We start from the raw sequence: 19,069 nt of genomic DNA, 5'->3' as shown, positions 1-19,069 counted from the left end.
AAAAACAAGACTCAAGGTTCCAAAACACAGTCTGTCTCCACATCTGTAAAGTTCATTCTCTGCTCTGGAGTCTTCTACCACATCCAGAGCTCTTGTCCTGTCCCAGCCATGTTCATGAAGCCACTCCTAGCCTTTCCTAGCTGGAGCTCAGCTTTCTAGGTCTGGCTTCCAGCCTCAAAACCCTTCCTCCAGTCAAGGGTCTCCTGCAGGCACCTCCTGGTTGCTGCAATTCTTCCACAGCCTCTGCTACAGCTTCCTTTACAAGGCTCAGGTGCCTTCTCTTAAGCCCAACCAGGCAGCAGGTAATCAGTCACGGGTGCACTGGACGCTGTTCCCTCTGAAAGGGGTCAGTCAGCAGGTGACAGAAGCTAACATCTCTCTGAAAAGTGCCATGGTTTTACAACTCATCTGGAACATGGAACGCCCAATAGCAGAGCATCCCCTACCACAATGCTGGGGCACTGATTCAAAGCTGGCTCTGAGGGACTCAAAGTTAAGTGTAATGAGTTATTATCACCATTTTCTGCAGCAATGCCGGGTTTCCCTTGAAGTTCTCCCACTAATTCTGACCACGCCAGATCACAACCCAAGAAGATGATGCCTTCAGAAGTGCAAAGAAGTGATAGAATCAATATACAAATAGATGGTAGTCTGTAGTCTTAAAGCCTTTATTTTAATGCAAAATAAAACAGGTAAAATGTATATAGTTATATATAACAAAAAAATGCAAAATCATTTGTGGTACCAAAATTTTTTCTCAAATTTGGTGTTGAATCCTCCCCCCATGATGATTTCACTGTATTTTTTATTCAACACACACAACCATAGTCAGGTATCATAAAAAAGCCAAGAAATAATAGAAAAGTGACTTATAAACAAAACATCCTGGTTTATTATATATTGATAGCAACCGGCACTCTCCAGGGTGTGCACGTAAGGTTAGAATACTCTCGCAAACAACGGCAATCAAGACTGCCGGGTAGCGCCTCATCCTGGGAGGAGGCGAACAACTTCAATTCAGTGGGCAGCCTCAGGATCAGGCCCCAGAAGAGTAATGAGATGGGATTCGCTCAGAACTCTCTCTCTGAAAATCAAATCTTTGATGATGCTTAGGAGGAGGAGGAAGAGGAGGAGGAGGTAGCACTTTCACTCTGTACAAAAATTAGGCAGCATATGAAGCTATTTCTAGTTTAGGACATTTGTGTGAGCTGGTGTCCACGGCTACAGGCATTATTTAGGGATGGGTTTGCTTTTATTCTTGGGTCCCCTCCCTTTGTCACAAAAACATCTTTGCAGGAGTGCCCACAGAGCCTCCTTAGAATAGTAGTTATCACAGTGGTAATGTTTCCTCACAGGACAATGTCAGTGGATCACGAGTGCTTGGTCACTCAGCAAGTCACCGGTTTCTATTTGTGTCTCTAAATCCTTCACAGTCCAACTGCCCCTTTACATGAAACAGAAACCAGTGCTGCAACTCAGTGGCTTGGGGAGTCACAGCAGCCCTCCTGGCATGCAAGCAGGTTGCTCTTGTTTAATCTTGACTCATGCCACTGTGCAAACGTACAGTGTTCTGGCTCCTGCAGCAACCTGGGCTATCGTTGCAAACCCAGATCACGGCAGGAAGGTTTTTGCTGGATTGGCACATTTTTGATGAAGGAGTGTGAGGCAACTATGTGTCAAGAGCATTTCAGACACGTAACACTCCAAAACATATGGACATATGGGGAAAAGAGCAACCTGTTACTGAACGGCTCTTTTGGATTTTGCAAGTGGTGTATTTTCAACTGTCAGTTGTAGCACCTCGTGAAATTTGCACGGTACATATTTTCCACAATATGGTGCTAAAATCATACATTGCACAGAAGCAGACTATATATACAGTAGTTATATACCATGCTTTGCAAATACCGTACCTCTACAAGATATTCAACCAGCAAAATGCTGTTTTCTCCTGGACCAGCACCACAGATTACCGAGATGGTCTGTGATACCTTTTGCTCCTGTCCCCCAGCAAGGTCAGAAGTTTTCTCCTTCATAGCTTCCAGTCGTGTACGATGTGTCCATAGATTATACTAGTATTGCCTACGTTTTTTTTTTTTAAAGTCTCCTCTGTGTAACCTGTTGGGTAAGATTAACAACTCCGAAGGTGCTCGTTTGATCTGTCTGCCCTAACCAAGAGGTGCCATTGCAGTCAATGTGAGCTTTCACAGGAGGTTTCAGGTTATAGAGAGACAATTGAGCAAGCCCTTCAAAAGCCATAAATAACCCAGAAGCTGTTTCCATCCTGTTTTTATTTGGCCCTGGCTCATGAAACACTGGAAATGAGTTCTGTAAGCTGTGCTGCAGAGCATTTGAAGGGTTAGTAGGTAATGAATGATAAGGCAGTAGCTTATATTCAGAGCTGTTCTTAATTGTGGTCTGGCTTGATCAAGCCACTGTCACAAACATATTAGTTTCTTTACAGCTGGATCAAATGTATCTGGGGCTGTATTTCAAAAAAGGAAAGGAAAGTATTTTAATTTGTTTTCACTTCGCTTTAGGTGGATGTTCACGTCACTAGCAGCTACCCTGTGGCTACCAAATCTTTATTAACCGAGTATACCACCCAGTACAGAAAGCTCGTTCAAAGAAGTACAGGCTGTGTGTGGCATGTACCCTACACAGTGTTTACAGTGGAATGGGAATGCATCTAATGGTTGGAAGAGCCCCTTGGAATGCAGCTGTGCAAACCTGTGTGAGACTCAGATACACCGTGCCCCAGTCTCTAGAGATTGAATGAATCCTTACCAGTCCTGATAAAGGGATACGCACCAGATGAATGGACCCTTCGTGTGATCTATAACTGGGAGGTGACCTGTGCAATGAATCCTGATGCATTTGTTGAGGAAAGGGGCCCAAACTCCTTACAGGAGAGGGGCCCAAACTAGCTTCTGTTACTTCCAAAGGCAGAGCTTGAAGAATTACGGACACTCAGAAGCTACTTAAAATGTGTTCCTAGTTACAGGCTCTGTGGTTCCCTAAGCAATGCTTAGCATGACAAATCATTGAGCAAAGCATCCAAGCATCTGAAGCCTGGTTAGATTGCGTAGCAAATGTCTGTGGAGTTGAGAAGTCGCATGGCTGGGAGGCACATTTCAAACTGCCGCAGAGCATCTTTTACCTCCTTAAGGCCACCCCCCAGTCCTGGAGACTGCAGAGCAGCCCTGAGCTAATGTCTGCAGCGAGCTCGGGGAATGAAGCTAGGTCCTTCTCCTACCTTCTCTCCCTCCCTCCCCACGTCCTTCCCCTCGTCTTCTCTTTCTCCATCAACCTCAGCTTCTCTCCTCTCCTCACCTAATTGTTTTAAAAAGCCTTAATCGTTTAAGCCATTCTCCTGGTTCTTTTTCTCTTTGCCCCCAACGTTTCTAAAGCAATCTCTCCTCTGTTATCCTCATTCTCTTCCCCATCCCCTGTTGCTTTTAAAAGCCTCAAGCCTCCTTCCCCCTCCCCTTTTCCAGTTGCCTTGTGGAGCACTGCTGGGCGAATTGGCATTGTTTGGCACTTCACACAGAACTGGCACTGCCAGAGCCTGACCTTCCTTGCAATGATCAGCAGCGGGCCCTGCATTAACAGGTGACAATTTGAACGGCAGGAGCCATGCACAGTGACAGCAGAAGGATAGGATAGAAGCTTACAACTGCAGGCTCAGAATTCATTAACTGATATGCCAGCAGATGCCTTTATGCAAACCTGACTAGCGTGGGGGCAAGTACGGGTTCTGCCCTCCCTGATCCATCTGAATACCTGATGAAGTAACAACTTTAATAGCACTTACTGTACTTCACGCCTAGGGCCAGATCCTCAGCAGGTATAAATAGGATTAGCTCCACTGAAGTCAAGGAAGCTACACTCATTGACAGCTGATGAGCATCTGACCCCCATGCGTTACATTTAAGAGCTGTGCTCTGCATAATATACATACACATGGGGATAGACAGACAGACATTCTTCAGATGGTTGCCTTGTCCCCTAATGATCCTGTAGGACAGTTCTGTGAATACTGTCCAAACTGCCCAAGTATGGCTGAGGAAGTTTAGTTCATTTTAGTCCAACTGTATTATTTGCAATATGAAAAGAGGATAAACTTGATGCAGAACTACAAAAAAAGGGGGGCTACCGGATGCATGCTCCAGCAAAGAAGCAGAAAGAGGAAGATATAGGCAAGATTAAAAATCAATGACTACGGCATTCTCAAAATATAAAACTGCTGGTTCGAGTGGGAGTGGAACAGGACGGAAGTCATTTGTGAACTCACCAGTGCACGTGCCACTAGATTACACAAGACTCTCTGCTCCCACGAAGAGCCTTGTAGCAAGGGAGCACTGCACTGAATACATGTGTCAGGTCACTAGAAGGCTTCTGTGATATAATACTCCTGTGGTGTGGATCCAAAATGGACTCTTGTGATGCACTGTGTGTCTGTGTGTGTGTGTAACCAGATGTGGTAAATAGCCCTGAGCTGTACTAACAGTTACACTTACTTTTCAGCCATCACTTTCTATTTTTAACTAGCGTTAAAAACATTTGAATGCCTGGTAACGCACGTACCTAAAAGACACTATCTTAATTTGATATGGCCCAAGATTCCTAGGAAAACGAACCAATCCTGAGGCAGGCTCAGTAAGAATGATTCCAGTTAAGGTGCCATTCCTACATGCAGTTAAGCTTGTTAGGACCAACTGTAAAAAAGGGAATGTCAGGAATCCTTCATCCCAGCCCATGTTGACAAAGTCCAGTTTCAGGCTATACAGCTGCAGTCATGGGATTCTTCTGCCTGGAATCCTGATGTCTATATTGGTATTGATCCGGGCTGCTCCCACGCTGTCCTGTTCGGCTCATTTCATTATAAGCTGGCACTCTGTGTGGTTGGGGAGGTGAAGGCGGGACATCCTGGCGGAGGGGTCCCTTGTGCTGGGTGGTTAGCTGTTGGGCTGGGTAATACTGGGGGTACTGCAATTCTGCTGCCCTCACGTCTTGTGCACGAGAGTAGTTTCCTTTAGAGGAGTGGACAGCAGGCTGCCCTCCTTGGTAGTATGGAAGATCTCTCTCTTTGTATAGTACTCGTGGCCCTGTTAAATACTCCATTGGTTCTGCTGGTCCACACCTGGGAAGGAAGAAAATACATCTAGATAAATAAAGCAGTATTCCAAGCCAGCAACACACTGTAGTTAAAGTTCTACATGTAATGTGGGACAGGAAATGCCATCTCAGCAGTAACTCGACCTGGTGAGTCATAACAGAACTTGGTGCAATATTTCTAATACGCAGGACACTGGGCACAAGGGTCCTGCGCACGTCACAGCCCACTGACAAAGGAAGAAGAGCTCTGCAGCACACAAAGCCAGCCTCCCTTGATCCATTTGCCATAATGGAAACAAAGATCCTTCAAACAATGGGTGTTTGACTGTGTCTTATCTAGCCTGAGGATAAACAGATGAGTTTGGGCTACAGCTTTGCAAATCCCATAAGCCTTATGTGCACAAATAATCACACCTCCCAGCCTTGGCCCACTTTTTTCTTCTAACATGTCAGACTGTAAAACTCCCAAAACACCATAGTTGGAAATCTTGGAACTCCTGGAAGAAACAAAAGGGATGTTAGGATACAGTGTCTGTGATTAATGGGCTAGCCGCCAGCGAGGTTTCCATCCACCCCCCACCCCCCTGGTGAGCTGGAGAGCCTGATGTTAGGTCTGTTCTGTAACTTGTTTGTATCCATAAGGGCTTGGCAAGCTCTGGTGCATGTGAAAAGCAACATGTGAACATGTAATCCCAGAGGATGGGCTATAAAGTCCCCTCTGTACCTTTCTGTGTCTTAAATTCCACGATTTACACTAATGAGGGATTGATATTTCTCCCTAGAATAGTTTAACATGTGATACTTCTAAATGGCAAAAATAATTGCTCTGCATAGATCCGCCACTGCAGCACCCACAACAGTTCAGCACGTTTCAGAGTTTTCTACTTCACTCGGGCAAAACCTCCCCTTGACTTCAGAGGAGTTTTTTGCCTGAAGACAAGCTGAAGGAACTGCAGGATTTTGACCCAAAGACGACGGAAAATGTAAATTAGATATACCTGCCCTAGGGGCACAGGACTAAACTCATCAGTTGTTGAAATAAATGTTTGTGGATTTATTAAAAAAATCTCTATTGTAAAAGGTATCAGGTGTCAAATTTGCTGATGACTTTCACTTCCTCCACCAAACTCTCTCTTTTGTTCACACAGGGATTTTATAAGCATGCTTCTCATTTCTTAACCCGGGCTCCCCTCCCAGATGCCATCGAAAATTGTTTTGCATGAAGTGAAACACAACATGTGGTTTTCTGCTGCACTCGTTTAAGCCCATGGGGTAAATCACAGACATAGGCAATGAACAAACATTATCTGCCTTGAAATGAACCTACAACACTCCCCCTGGAATCGCTTAGTGCAAATGTTTCCTGTTTAAAATGGAAAGAGAGAAAGGAAGAATTCCAGGCCTTGGACTTTTAGGACCCTACGGTCCCCAGAGACGTTTTGCTTTAAAAACAGAACATTATAAAAGACAGGCCCTCCTGTTTTTTTCATGAGACAGTCCAGGCAAAGTGCTGAAGGGGTTGAAGCCACCCTCTGAGACACTAAAAGGACTCTTAACCCCCCATGTGTTCAGACAACTGGTATCTCTACCCTCACACGTAGGCCTTGCAACAAAGTCTAACTTCCGCAGCAAACCAAAGGGTTGCTCCGTGTGTTTCTACCAGAGGTGGTAGGAATGATGACAAGACTGGTTGATGAGCCATCCACACCATATCTTGCAACTGGAAGCTTGTGTTTATGTGCAAGAGAAATTAAAAGCGGAAGAAGTTGTGTGTCAAGGAATAAAAAAAAGGGAACAAATGTTAGTGTGTCATACTTGGCATTAGTTTCCTTTTTCAAGACTCAAGAGACAGACGAGCAATGCTTAAAAAGATCTTTGTCAAGATAATGGTCATATGTTTTCATGTAATTTTTCTTAGCTGTTATCATTAGACAGAACTTTTGCTAATCGTGTTTTTAAAAAAATCAAAATAATGCAAACATGCTTAGGACAGATGCAAAGCCCAGTGGGAGTCTGGGCAGCTTTGAATTGGGCCCTTAATGCAAAGCTGAACTTATGGTTTTAAAGTATTTCAAATGTAATTGGTGGAAAACAGATTCTGTTAAAGCTGCAATTAGAGTTGCTGTTGGAACAAGCTGCCATGCATCACCAGTTGCACTCTCAACACACCTTCACTCTTCAAGGGTCTGGGTATGGCAAAGAAGGAGCATTATGTGTCCACACAGCTTGGAGGAGGGGCAGCTGTAGAGCATGGGTGCTGACTTCCTCTGTTTCCAGGGGGTGCTCTGCCCCCACTCCACCCCTTCCCCCAAGCCCCTGCCTCTGCTCAACCCCGGCCTCGTTCCACCCTTGCCCCTACTCCTCCTCCCCCCGCCCAGTGCCTCCTGCACCCCGCTGAATAGCTGATCAAGGCGGGCAGGAGGCACTGGGAGGGAGGGGTAGCAGCTGATTAGCAGGGCTGCTGGTGGGTGCTCCAGTTCCGGAGCACCCACGGAGTCGGCGCCTATGCTGTAGCGTACAGGGAATGGCTTCTTTTCAGGAGAGTTGAGTGTGCCGGGGGCGTAGAACCCTCCAGAGCAGAGGTGGGCAAACTACAGCCTGCGGGACCGTCCTGCCCAGCCCCTGAGCTCCCAGCCGGGGAGGCTCACCCCCGGCCCCTCCTCGGCAGCCATGCTGCCACACAAGCAGCGTGGCTTGCACCTGCCCACCTCCCAGGCTTTCCAACAAGCCTGTCCTGCCGCTCAGAGCAGCATGATAAGGGGGTGGGGGGAGGGAGGGGCAGGAGGTCCCAGGGGGCAGTCAGGGGACAGGGGGAGGTCGGATGGGGCGGAGGTTTGGGGAGGGGGGTGGTCAGGAGACAGGGAGCAGGGGGGTGGGAAGGTGGACAGGGGTCAGGGCAGCCAGAGGACGGGGGAGTAGGATAGGGGGTTGGGTCCCGGGGGAGCGGTTAAGGGTGCAGGGTCTATGGAGGGGGCAGTCAGGGGACAAGGCGCAGGGGGGCTTAGATAGGGGGTGGAGTCCCTGGGTGGTCGGGAACAAGGAGCAGGGGGGGTTGGATGGGTCGTGGGGGCAGTCAGGGGACAGGAGGGTTGGATAGGCATGGGAGTCCTGGGGGACCTGTTGGGGGTCGGGGAGGTGGATAGGGGTTGGGGTAGTCAAGGGACGGGGGGGGAGGGGGAGGATGGGGGTGGGGTCCCGGGGGAGTGGTTAAGGGTGCGGGGTCCAGGGATGGGGCAGTCAGGGGACAAGGAGTGGGTGTGTTGGATGGGGGGGAGTTCTGAGGGGGGCAGTCAGGGGGTGGGAAGTGGGAGGGGGTGGCTAGGGGGTAGGGGCCAGGCTGTTTGGGGAGGCACAGCCTTTTCTACCCGGCCCTCAATACTATTTCGCAACCCCGATGTGGCCCTCGGGCCAAAAAGCTTGCTCACCCCCGGTCCAGAGTAACATTGGGAAAGGAAGAAACCAGATTCCACAGTCAGAGTATTGGAATTAGGTTTGATGGCCAATTTTACCCATGCAGGGTGTTCCCTCTCCAGGCCCCTCTTCTGGGGGTGGAATACAAATGGCTCAGCTATGCCTGTGGGGTCAGGCTTGGCAGCTGGAGGATGGTCAGGCTGGGGAAGGCGTGGGTAGAGCCAGGCACATGGGTCCACTTCACACAGACGCTTCGGAAAAGCCAGTGTGTTAATACTTCTGCACCCTTCGGATAAAAAGCCATGATCCGAACACTTCAAGGGAGTCTCTGTGGGCAGGGAAGGCTGGGGGAGCCCTGGCAATTCTGCTCCGGCGACCCCAGGAGGGGAACGATCTGAGGACAACTCAACAAAGGGTCCTTGTGTATGTGTCAACCCCCTTTACCCAGCTCACTTCCCCAGGGTATTTCTGAAAGGAGGGAAGGGAATGACCCAGGCCATTGTTCCTATTTATAATAAGCCCTGAATGTTGAAACTGAACTATTCCCTGGTGATTCATTCTAGATCATCTCATGATCCCTTCTGGCCTTAAGCTCTGTGTTTCTATTACTCGCTCCCCTCCCCTCCCCCGCCTTTATGCTTGTTGGTTTAGTATGGGTGATTTCCTCCCAGCTCCAGGCCTGCTGGCATTAGTGACTTTAAAAGGGAGTCAGAGAGCGGCTCGAAGCACTTTTTGGAGCCCCCACTCCCTACATCACATTAACCAGCAGCTAAGAATTTGTAAGACTAAGAAAAGGAGAGAGAGCTGGCGCCTGACCAACCCTGAACGTCCATTTTATTATTTTTTAAAGTGGACAGAAAGTCAGTATTTTTAAGGCATTCCCCCCCCCCCACAGATGCCAACCTGCAGCAGCAGAAATGTCGTCCCCAGGAAAAGCTGCACTCACACGAATAAAGGGAGATTCGGGGGCAATTTCTAATAATGGTGATTCCAGAGAGCTACTTTGAAGCACCTTCATTTTCATCTGACCTCATGCAGCCTGCTTGTGTATGTTATTACTTTCCTTTAAAAAACAAACTAACCCATAAGCCAAACCAAACACCTTTTCAATTGCAGCCCCTTGGACACAGTGTTCACTTCTGAGTAGAAGAAAACAACTCTGCATTTTCTCTCGGCAGAGGCCCTAATGAAATTCTCTCCCCCCTCCCGCTCTGTTTTTGTTAGCTCCTGGTGGGTTCAGAGTTCAGAAGGCTGGTTCACACCTCCCCAGTGACCCACAGTTTGTGGGTCAGACCAACAACTAGAAGTGGAAAATCACTGACCCCTGGGACCCATCCAAACCCCACAAATTGGGTCAAACAGGTCCAGCCACTCCAAAGGGCTTGATAGGAGTGTGCCCTTTAAGAGGACTTGCTGAGCATGAGCTGCTCTGACCCTCAGCTGTTTGCTTTCTGGTCAGTTGTTTGACCTAGAGGGCCAGTGGGCTTAATGGCTGGCTGCAGATGGGGAACTTACACACAGGGATGTGCTGATCTTGTAGCTCAGCCTTTTACTGACTGGCTCACTTGGGCCTTTTCCCAGTGAAGGAGTTGGGAGCAGAAGATGCAGGACCAGCTACGTTAATACACTTCTTGTTAAGGAAGGTCTGGGAAGAGAGAAGGCAGGAGCACTGACTTCAGGGAAGGAATCAAAGCCATTAGAGCCGCATGAAAACTCTCTCCCCTAACAGTGACATGATGTAGGCAAAGTGCCTTTCAAAAGCCTGTTTATTGAATTGTGATGATGGGATATACGATTCCCCACCCCCACAGAGAAGGTATGGCACAGACAGAAGTAATGCAAACTTCCCCACGCTTCCTGCCAACTTGTTTCAACCTTAACCTACTGGTTCAGAGCTGTGCTGGTTGATCTTCAAACCACTGATCAGTTAGGAACTCTGATCCATTTCTGTAATTAGGAGCCCAATATAACCCTTGTTTTAAAGGTGACCTGCAAAGGAGGATTAAAATATTGTGCTTGTGCCCTTTTTTAGTTCTTGCTGATGGATAAAGAAGGCTTGAAAATTTTTTCTTTTCCTGCTTGTTTTTACCTTAGAAATATCAAGAATGTCAAGTCTGATATTCCCTGGTTTTGCTATGAATCTCAGAGAGCTTTCAGGGTTGTTTACAACCTAACTGAAAGGAGCAGATTCTTTAAGGAAGATCTTCCTCTTTCCAAAATGTTAATTAGTGATTGACGTTAAATGGCTGTCAATAAAAAAAGTTTCAAATGGACTACAAATCATTTCCCCTCCCGCTTGCTCAACTTCTGCTCTCTTGGGTCTTGTGATGTCCCCATTTCAGTAATTCTCATTTCAGTAATGAGAATTACTGAAAAAAAATTCTCCTACTCTGGCGGGAAGTACTAATTGAGATATACCTCAAGAAGTCACGTACTTTGTACCCAACGGAAACCCATACTTGGCTGCAGCCTCTTTTGCATCTTCTTCCATGACTGTTTAGTCCGTGCAAGACTTAGAGAGATCCTGGGTGATGGCATGAGGCACCAAAGGTGGTGATTAGAGTGCCAAAGAGAACAGAGTCCTGTCTGTGTCCCAGGATGTCAGCAAAGCACTCTCTATATATGCATCACAATGGAATGCTGCCTGTTCTCTGTGATAAGGGCCCCAACTACATATAAAGGCTTAAAGAAGAAGACAAAAACCAAGAACAGATCTAGGAACTAAATGAGGCAAACAAACAATCTTACAACAAACATATGAAGTGTTTCTTCTGAGAGCGGACCTTATAAAACTGTTTCTGACTTATATTTTTAAAAATCCTGGCTCAGTGGCTATGTAGTTTCGCTCTCTGATATTTAAAGTCATGGCACATAACAGAGAAAGCAGTGCTGGTTCAATCTGAGCACCAAGAACTTCAGTAGCTTAATAGTCAGTGTGCAATACCTAAAAAGTCAATGCAGGTTTTAAAAAAAGTCACTGAAGTCTCTCATTTGCAGGCTGGTTACTCCTAAAACAAATTTTCTGTGTCATTTCAAACCAACATTTATCAATTAAGATCTTGTTTTTTGCATTTAAATGAATGAAACCAAATTTTGTATCCTAGCACGAGGAGGAAATTGCAGCACAAGGCATTGCTCTGTTGCTGCTGACAGTGAGATGGCTGTACCTCTCAGCAGAAGGCAGATGTCTAGCAATGTCATACCAACCTCAAACACACCACACACAGATTATTTATGGGCTGAGCTCGTGGAGGTGCTTACTCCTCCTGTCCTTTTATCAACAGTGCACGACTAAAAAACCAGATAATGTAAACGAATACAATCCTAGCGTCTCATGTAGCACATGCCATGCAGAGAGAGCTGTTTTTAGTTGGAGGACTGTTGTTTGGAATTCCTTCAGTGTCAGGTTTCCAGTTACCAGACCCCTCATCGCTGGTGAAGGCACGAATGCGGTTGGACAGGATTAGCAGAACACTTTGCAATGCATAGCTTTGATTGATGCATATTACATAGCTTTGATTTCTATAGGCTTTGCAGACCCATAAAAGTAATGATCATTTCATGACCTATATTAATGGGGGGGGGGATGGAAAAACATCGACTTTTGCTACTTGCGTTTGCTTTGGATTGCAAGGAGGAGAGGTCCCTCACAGTTTGCTGGGAATTCAGGCAGGGATAAATTGCAGACACAAAGCAGATACCTAGGGCCTGATCCTCCGTTCACAGCAGTTTTACACTGTTGAAACTCCTCTAACTTCAACAGGTACCCCGACTGACCCTAGTGTAAGAGCTTGTCTGCACCGGTTTTGTGCTGCTGTAACAACAGAGCTAAAGTTTTGAATATAGTTTAGAAACCAGTATAAAGTAGTAAATTCCCACATATGTGTGCAGTTAGACCATATAAGGGTGCTTATATTGGTATAGTTATAGCAGGACAAAAACTGTGTGTAGACCAGCCTTAAGTGATTGGAAAATCAGGCCTTTTTCTATTTGAAAGCATATCATGGATAGCCTCTAACCAATAAAAAGTATTGGAGATGACTGGAACTCCAACAAATGCTAGTCAGAGATCTTATGAAAATATAGCTTATGTTTGCAGGGCACATTTTAAGGGGTTCAGCGGGTGATGCTTGTTTATGGGAACTGGAAAGGAAACTTGATGGCAGAAGAACATAAGGCAGAAAAATAAGGTCTTGGATGGACAATGTGGTATCCTGGGTGGATTAAAAGGAGTATTCGTCCATAAAGAGATGAGCAGAGGACCATAGGGAATGCACTGCCCTGGTTGCAAACTTTCTGTAATGGTGACGCCACAGAAGCAGCAGCATCGGGACTCATTTCGAGAGGTGCTGGGCACCCAGAGCTCCCACTGAACTTATTAGGGGTTGAAGATATTTATCAGGTTCTCAGTGCCTCTCAAAAGTGGGACCAAAACAGAGAATTTAGCTACTGATGACAATTCTCCACATAGGCCAAAAGAGGTACAGGAATAATAATTAAAAAAAAAAAAAAGCAATTTAGTAACCTGAAAGAATGTTTTAAACTTCTACCACGAGATTACAACAACACATGATCTGAGGCTTTCCCTAGGGAGCTTTATGATTCCTTTTGTACCTATGAGCACCACCGTAACGGCAACTTACCGAGCCTCTTCTAGAAAATAGAAATAAACTGTGCTCTACTCTGGCCAGCATCAGAATTTAGGGAGGGATTTTCACCAAACACTCAGCACTGACTAAACTCTGCTCCTACTGAAAGTAAGTGTGAAACTCCAATTTATTTCAGTGGAAGGAATTGGGCCAACTTTTGAAAATCCCACCCTCTGTGCAAAATCCCACCCATAAAACCCAGCCTACAAATACCAGGAGCCATGATAATTAAGTAATTAGGTTAAAAACTAAAAAAAACCTCCAAGCACAGTGGTTGGTATTTTATAAGTACCTGATACGGATACAAGACAACTGCTCTGGTAATCTTCCCTAGCTCACTCCCTCTCATTTTGTTCATCTGCTCTCAAGCGTGGTACATCTCCTCTGGTGGGGTATATGGAATAAACAATTGGCTATTGAGCAAGACATTTCTGTTCTGTGATCTTTTCAAGCTCACAGGGGTCTTAAAGAGATCGGTAACTTAAGTGGTGAGCCGTTACCACATATGTCATTTCGAATGTTACTCATTATTAGACACTGCATAATGCCTTGTGAGTCATTAACCTCTTGGCATCAGCAACCCAGACTCAATACTAGGCAGTCATGTCTCTTGCACTAAGAACCTCCATGTGCTATCATGTGAAAGGCCTGGATTAGATTTTCACGTCCCCTTGGCCTTTTGTTTCCTAGATCAGCAAGCACTGAAAGCTCACTATAGAGACAAAAGTTCTCAGCCTTTTGCAAGACTGTCTTGCATCATACTGCAATAACTTCTCTGACCAATCAAGGGAGTTATACACTAATGGGAATCCTATCCCACTTGTCTTGACTATTGTAACTCGGGGGTCTTACGACCTGTGGGCAGGTGTGAACCAAGGGAGATTTTGTGCCTGGCGTGGGGGTGAGGGGGAATCAAGTTACATTCTGAGTGTAGAAAAATCTATTAAATCAATGTTTACATGGGGAATCTTGTATTTTCAAACCTTAAACAAATGAAGCCTATGTAAGAGGGTTATTTTCAGTATTATCAGCTCAATTCACTAAAAGTCACTCAGTATTTAGAAGAAAAAATATCAAGCTCACACATCTGAAGCTGGCAAAAGAAAAGAAAGCTCAGGACCCCACTGAATACTCCATTTAGATTTAGACTCATACCCAAGGATGACAAATACTGAAGAGGTGCAACAGTGCCACTACTGTGAGCCAGGTTACACTGAAGTCTCTCTGGATGTTATTTGTATTACATGAGCCCCTAAAGGCTTCCAGTTAATATTGGGACCCCATTGTACTAGACACTGTAAGAGAGAGTCCCTGCCCCCAAAAGATTACAGTCTAACTAGACAAATCAGGCAAAGAGTAACAGGGAAAGAGAAGCACTGAGGGGGTAAGGTGACTTGACCAAGGTCACCCAGCAAGTCAGTGGAAGAACGAAGAGTAGAACGCAGGTTAGTCCAGTGTCCTACCTAGTACTGCTGCTTTTCTGGGTGCTGCCAAGGTGGAAATTAAAGGTCCCATGGAGTTTTTAAAAAGGTAATCCCAGTGCCCCATCCAAAATTTCTTCTCTTAAAAAAAGCACAGGTTGTATGTAATGTCCAGGGCCGCATGAGAGCTATTGCTGAACATATAATAGTTCCTCCTTTTGCCTGTACACTCGCTGAACTACCAGTATCCAACTCATTTCGCACAGCGCTTTGAAAGACACTAAAACCAAATCCAATTCCATTCGTCACATGAAATGAATTTAAAGCACAGTGATTATTTAGCTGTGTTGTTAAAATGATTTTCAACAAATAATCAAAGTCATTAAAAGAGTCTTTTGAAGTAACAACCCCCCAAGCTGAGGTCTTCACTATTCAGCCATTGGGATCTGAACAAACTGTCTGATCTTCAGCAGGCTAGTAAAAACCTGTACGAATGGGTTATTAATGTTATTACCAAGCTTTTTTTATTTTTTTAAATCATCCTTCATCTAAATTAAAGCATTTCTAGCAGTTTTCCCCCCACTGCCATGATGGAGCACGGCTGTCAGCTATACCTCCTATGGTACAAACTGGGTGGTAAAATCATGCTTCAATACATAAAGGAGATATACAGCTAGAATTAATGGTAGCTGGTTATTTTCCCCTTCATTTCTTTTTGTTTCTGGATTCAGTTAAACTCACTGAGACGTCCTGTTTTGTTTTTTCTTCCTCGCAGTAAAACCAAAGCTAAAAGTCCTAAGGAAGCTGACAGTTGCTTTTGCATAAAAGCTTTTGTTGTCTTTCTTTAGATGCTATTTCAACCCACATTGTTGATTTATTGATTTGTTCCTAAACAACTCAAAGAAACTGTAAATTCATCCTTTATTCCCTATTTGTATTTTGTTTGAATCTAGACATTTACTTCTACCAGCATATGTAAATGTGTATAGATAAGCGGTTCTCAATCTTCCTTGCGTCATGACCCTCTTCTGATAACAAAAATTTCTACACGACCCCAGAAGGGAGGACCAAAGCCTGCGCCCACTTGAGCCCGACTGCCCTGGGTGGCATGGCCAAAGCCGAAGCCCAAGGGCTTCAGCTCCAGGCAGGGATCCTGTAGCCTGAGCCCCGCCATCCGGGCTGAAGCCCTTGGGTTTCGGACCCGGGCAGTGGAGCTCAGGCTTTAGCCTTGGACCCCAGCAAGTGTAACGCCAGCCCTGGTGACCCCAATATAACAAGGTAGCCACCCACTTTGGGGTCCTGACCCACAGTTTGAGAACTGCTGGTGTAGACTATAGATTTCTCAACATACTGCGCTCCATTAACACTTGACTAACTACCCCCTCTTCAGCCAGTCAGGAAACATCAGCTGCAATAATTTAAATCTAAAGGTTTATAACAGGATAAGTGACTGAACATATAATTTTACAGCTGCAGTTAAGGAACTTACAAGGTGTGTAAATCTCCATATTTTTGAAGGCAAATCAGGTAATTATACCTGACAACTACTCAATTTGCAGCCACAAGCAAGGTTACAAACTTTGTGAGGCTCCTCAAGTTTGGCCCTAAATAACAGGGGCCAAATCCTGGAACCAGTGCACACCTGTGAACTGGGAATCTCCCAGGCAAAGAGGACAGGAATCCTCCGCACAATGCATACAGTAGCTGTAGTGTTTATGCCGGCTTTATTCTTAAGATCTCCCACTGTTACACTAGCATAAGTGCAGCTGAATCTGGGGAACAACTGTAGATTAGACACACTATTTAAAGGTTTTACACTGCCTACAGAATTACCATTTTTTATATTGCTGCCCAACACTGTAGTATCTGAGCATCTTCCACGTAAAGTCAATAGCAAAGTCCCCAGCGGACCTCAGGGAGTCTCTGCCATTTGTTCCTTTTCTGGCTCAAAACTGAGGCATGGGGGTTTTACCACCATTTTGCCTAATACAGATCAGACCAGGTGTAGCCCACTTTTTACACTAGAGACAGTGCAGTATGCAGATGAGTTAAAGAAAAATTACAGTGTAAACACCACCACATTCTGTGGAAGGGAAATGGTCAGTGGATCTGCCTCGTCATGGATCAATCCAAGCTCTTCCACATCTCAACCCTTCCCCATGCCTTTAGGGAAACAGGAAGCCTCCACAGAGCAGAGCTAGGAAGATCACTGAGGATGTAGACTACTTGAGCAGTCTCCCCAGTCCTGCCCCATTCCTTTCCACAGCACGACTGCAGTTGAAAGAACAGGAGTACTTGTGGCACCTTAGAGACTAACAAATTTAGTAGAGCATAACCTTTTGTGGGCTACAGCCCACTTCATCGGATGCATAGAATGGAACATATAGCAAGAAGATATATATCTACATACAGAGAAGCTGGAAGTTGCCATACAAACTCTAAGAGGCTAATTAATTAAGATGAGCTATTATCAGCAGGGGAAAAAAAATCTTTTGTAGTGATAATCAAGATGGCCCATTTAGACAGTTGACAAGAATGTGTGAGGATACTTAACATTGGGAAACAGATTCAATATGTGTAATGGCTGACTGAGAACAACTCTTCCTTAGCTCTCATCCCCTAACGCCCCTACTCTACTTGCGCTACATTGATGACACCATCATCTGGACCTATGGAAAAGAAGCCCTTGAGGAATTCCACCATGATTTCAACAATTTCCATCCCACCATCAACCTCAGTCTAGACCAATCCACACAAGCGGTCCATTTCCTGGACACTACTGTGCTAATAAGCGATGGTCACATAAACACCACCCTATACCGGAAACCTATGGACAGCTATACTCACCTACATGCCTCCAGCTTCCATCCAGGACACACCACATGATCCATTGTCTACAGCCAAGCTCTAAGATACAACCGCATTTGCTCCAATCCCTCAGACAGAGACAAACACCTACAAGATCTCTATCAAGCATTCCTAAAACTACAATACCCACCTGCTGAAGTGAAAAAACAGATTGACAGAGCCAGAAGAGAAGTCACTACTTCAGGACAGGCCCAACAATGAAAATAACAGAACGCCACTAGCTGTCACCTTCAGCCCCCAACTAAAACCTCTCCAGTGCATCATCAAAGATTTACAACCTATCCTGAAAAATGATCCCTCACTCTCACAGATCTTGGGAGATAGACCAGTCCTCACTTACAGACAGCCCCCCAACCTGAAGCAAATACTCTCCAGCAACCACACACCACGCAACAAAAACACTAACCCAGGAACCTATCCTTGCAACAAAGCCCAATGCCAACTCTGTCCACATATTTATTCAAGTGACACCATCATAGGACCTAATCACATTAGCCACTCCATCAGGGGCTTGTTCACCTGCACATCTACCAATGTGATATGCCATCATGTGCCAGCAATGCCCCTCTGCCATGTACATTGGCCAAACCGGACCGTCTCTATGCAAAAGAATAAATGGACACAAATCTGACATCAAGGAATCATAACATTCAAAAACCGGTAGGAGAACACTTCGACCTCTCTGGCCACTCAGTAAAAGATTTAAGGGTGGCAATTTTGCAACAGAAAAGCTTCAAAAACAGACTCCAACGAGAAACTGCTGAGCTTGAATTAATATGTAAACTAGATACCATTAACTTGGGTTTGAATAGAGACTGGGAGTGGCTGGGTCATTACACATATTGAATCTATTTCCACATGTTAAGTAGCCTCACACCTTCTTGTCAACTGTCTAAATGGGCCATCTTGATTATCACTACAAACGTTTTTTTCTCCTGCTAATAGCAGCTCATCTTAATTAATTAGCCTCTTACAGTTTGTATGGCAACTTCCAGCTTCTCTGTATGTATATCTATCTTCTTACTATATGTTCCATTCTATGCATCCGATGAAGTGGGCTGTAGCCCACGAAAGCTTTTGCTCTAATAAATTTGTTAGTCTCTAAGGTGCCACAAGTATTCCTGTTCTTTTCGCGGATACAGACTAACATGGCTGCTACTCTGAAAACTGCAGTTTTCAGATATGGCCGCAGGCATTGTAAAATGTTAGCTAAGAGTAAATGTGTAATATGGACAGGATTCAGAACGAGAAGGCTGTAATCCTGTTTTAGTGATTATATGGCTACTAAGAGGTTAACCCGTGGATCTGTGCAATGAGTGTTTGTGTCCCATCTCTGACTGAATTCTGGTCTTTTGCATGCATTTTATAGATACTGTATGTAATTAACTGTTATCAGGTTGTTATGCAGTGTGATGAAGTGTGAACTTACCATTCAATTGTTTTCCTTGTTTTCATTGTTTACAAAGTCCTTGCTATTCTCCAAAATGGCAGCCTGGGATGGTCTGCTTATTTGATTAGATTAAGAACGTTTAATGAACCTAATTCTAGTACCAGAAAGCATACTGTAGTGAAAAGTGAGAAATAGCTGTGAATCCATTTAAT

At 45.2% G+C, this 19,069-nt stretch overlaps 1 protein-coding gene across 2 annotated transcripts in view; it reads right to left on the bottom strand.

Annotated features, from left to right (window-relative positions):
* Nucleotides 1-657: 657 nt before the first annotated feature.
* The window catches only part of PARD3B (par-3 family cell polarity regulator beta), a 602,509-nt gene continuing 584,097 nt past the window's right edge, over nucleotides 658-19,069 (bottom strand). For both annotated transcript variants that reach the window (XM_073306519.2, XM_073306530.2), the window contains one exon: nucleotides 658-5,143. In XM_073306519.2, coding sequence (XP_073162620.1) covers nucleotides 4,783-5,143 — 361 coding nt within the window. In that variant the 3' untranslated portion in view covers nucleotides 658-4,782. The remainder of the gene's footprint in view (nucleotides 5,144-19,069) is intronic.

This window comes from Lepidochelys kempii, chromosome 11 (assembly GCF_965140285.1).
Source record: "Lepidochelys kempii isolate rLepKem1 chromosome 11, rLepKem1.hap1, whole genome shotgun sequence".
NCBI classification, from domain to species: Eukaryota; Metazoa; Chordata; order Testudines; family Cheloniidae; genus Lepidochelys; species Lepidochelys kempii.
This window is presented reverse-complemented; position numbering and strand designations above follow the sequence as displayed.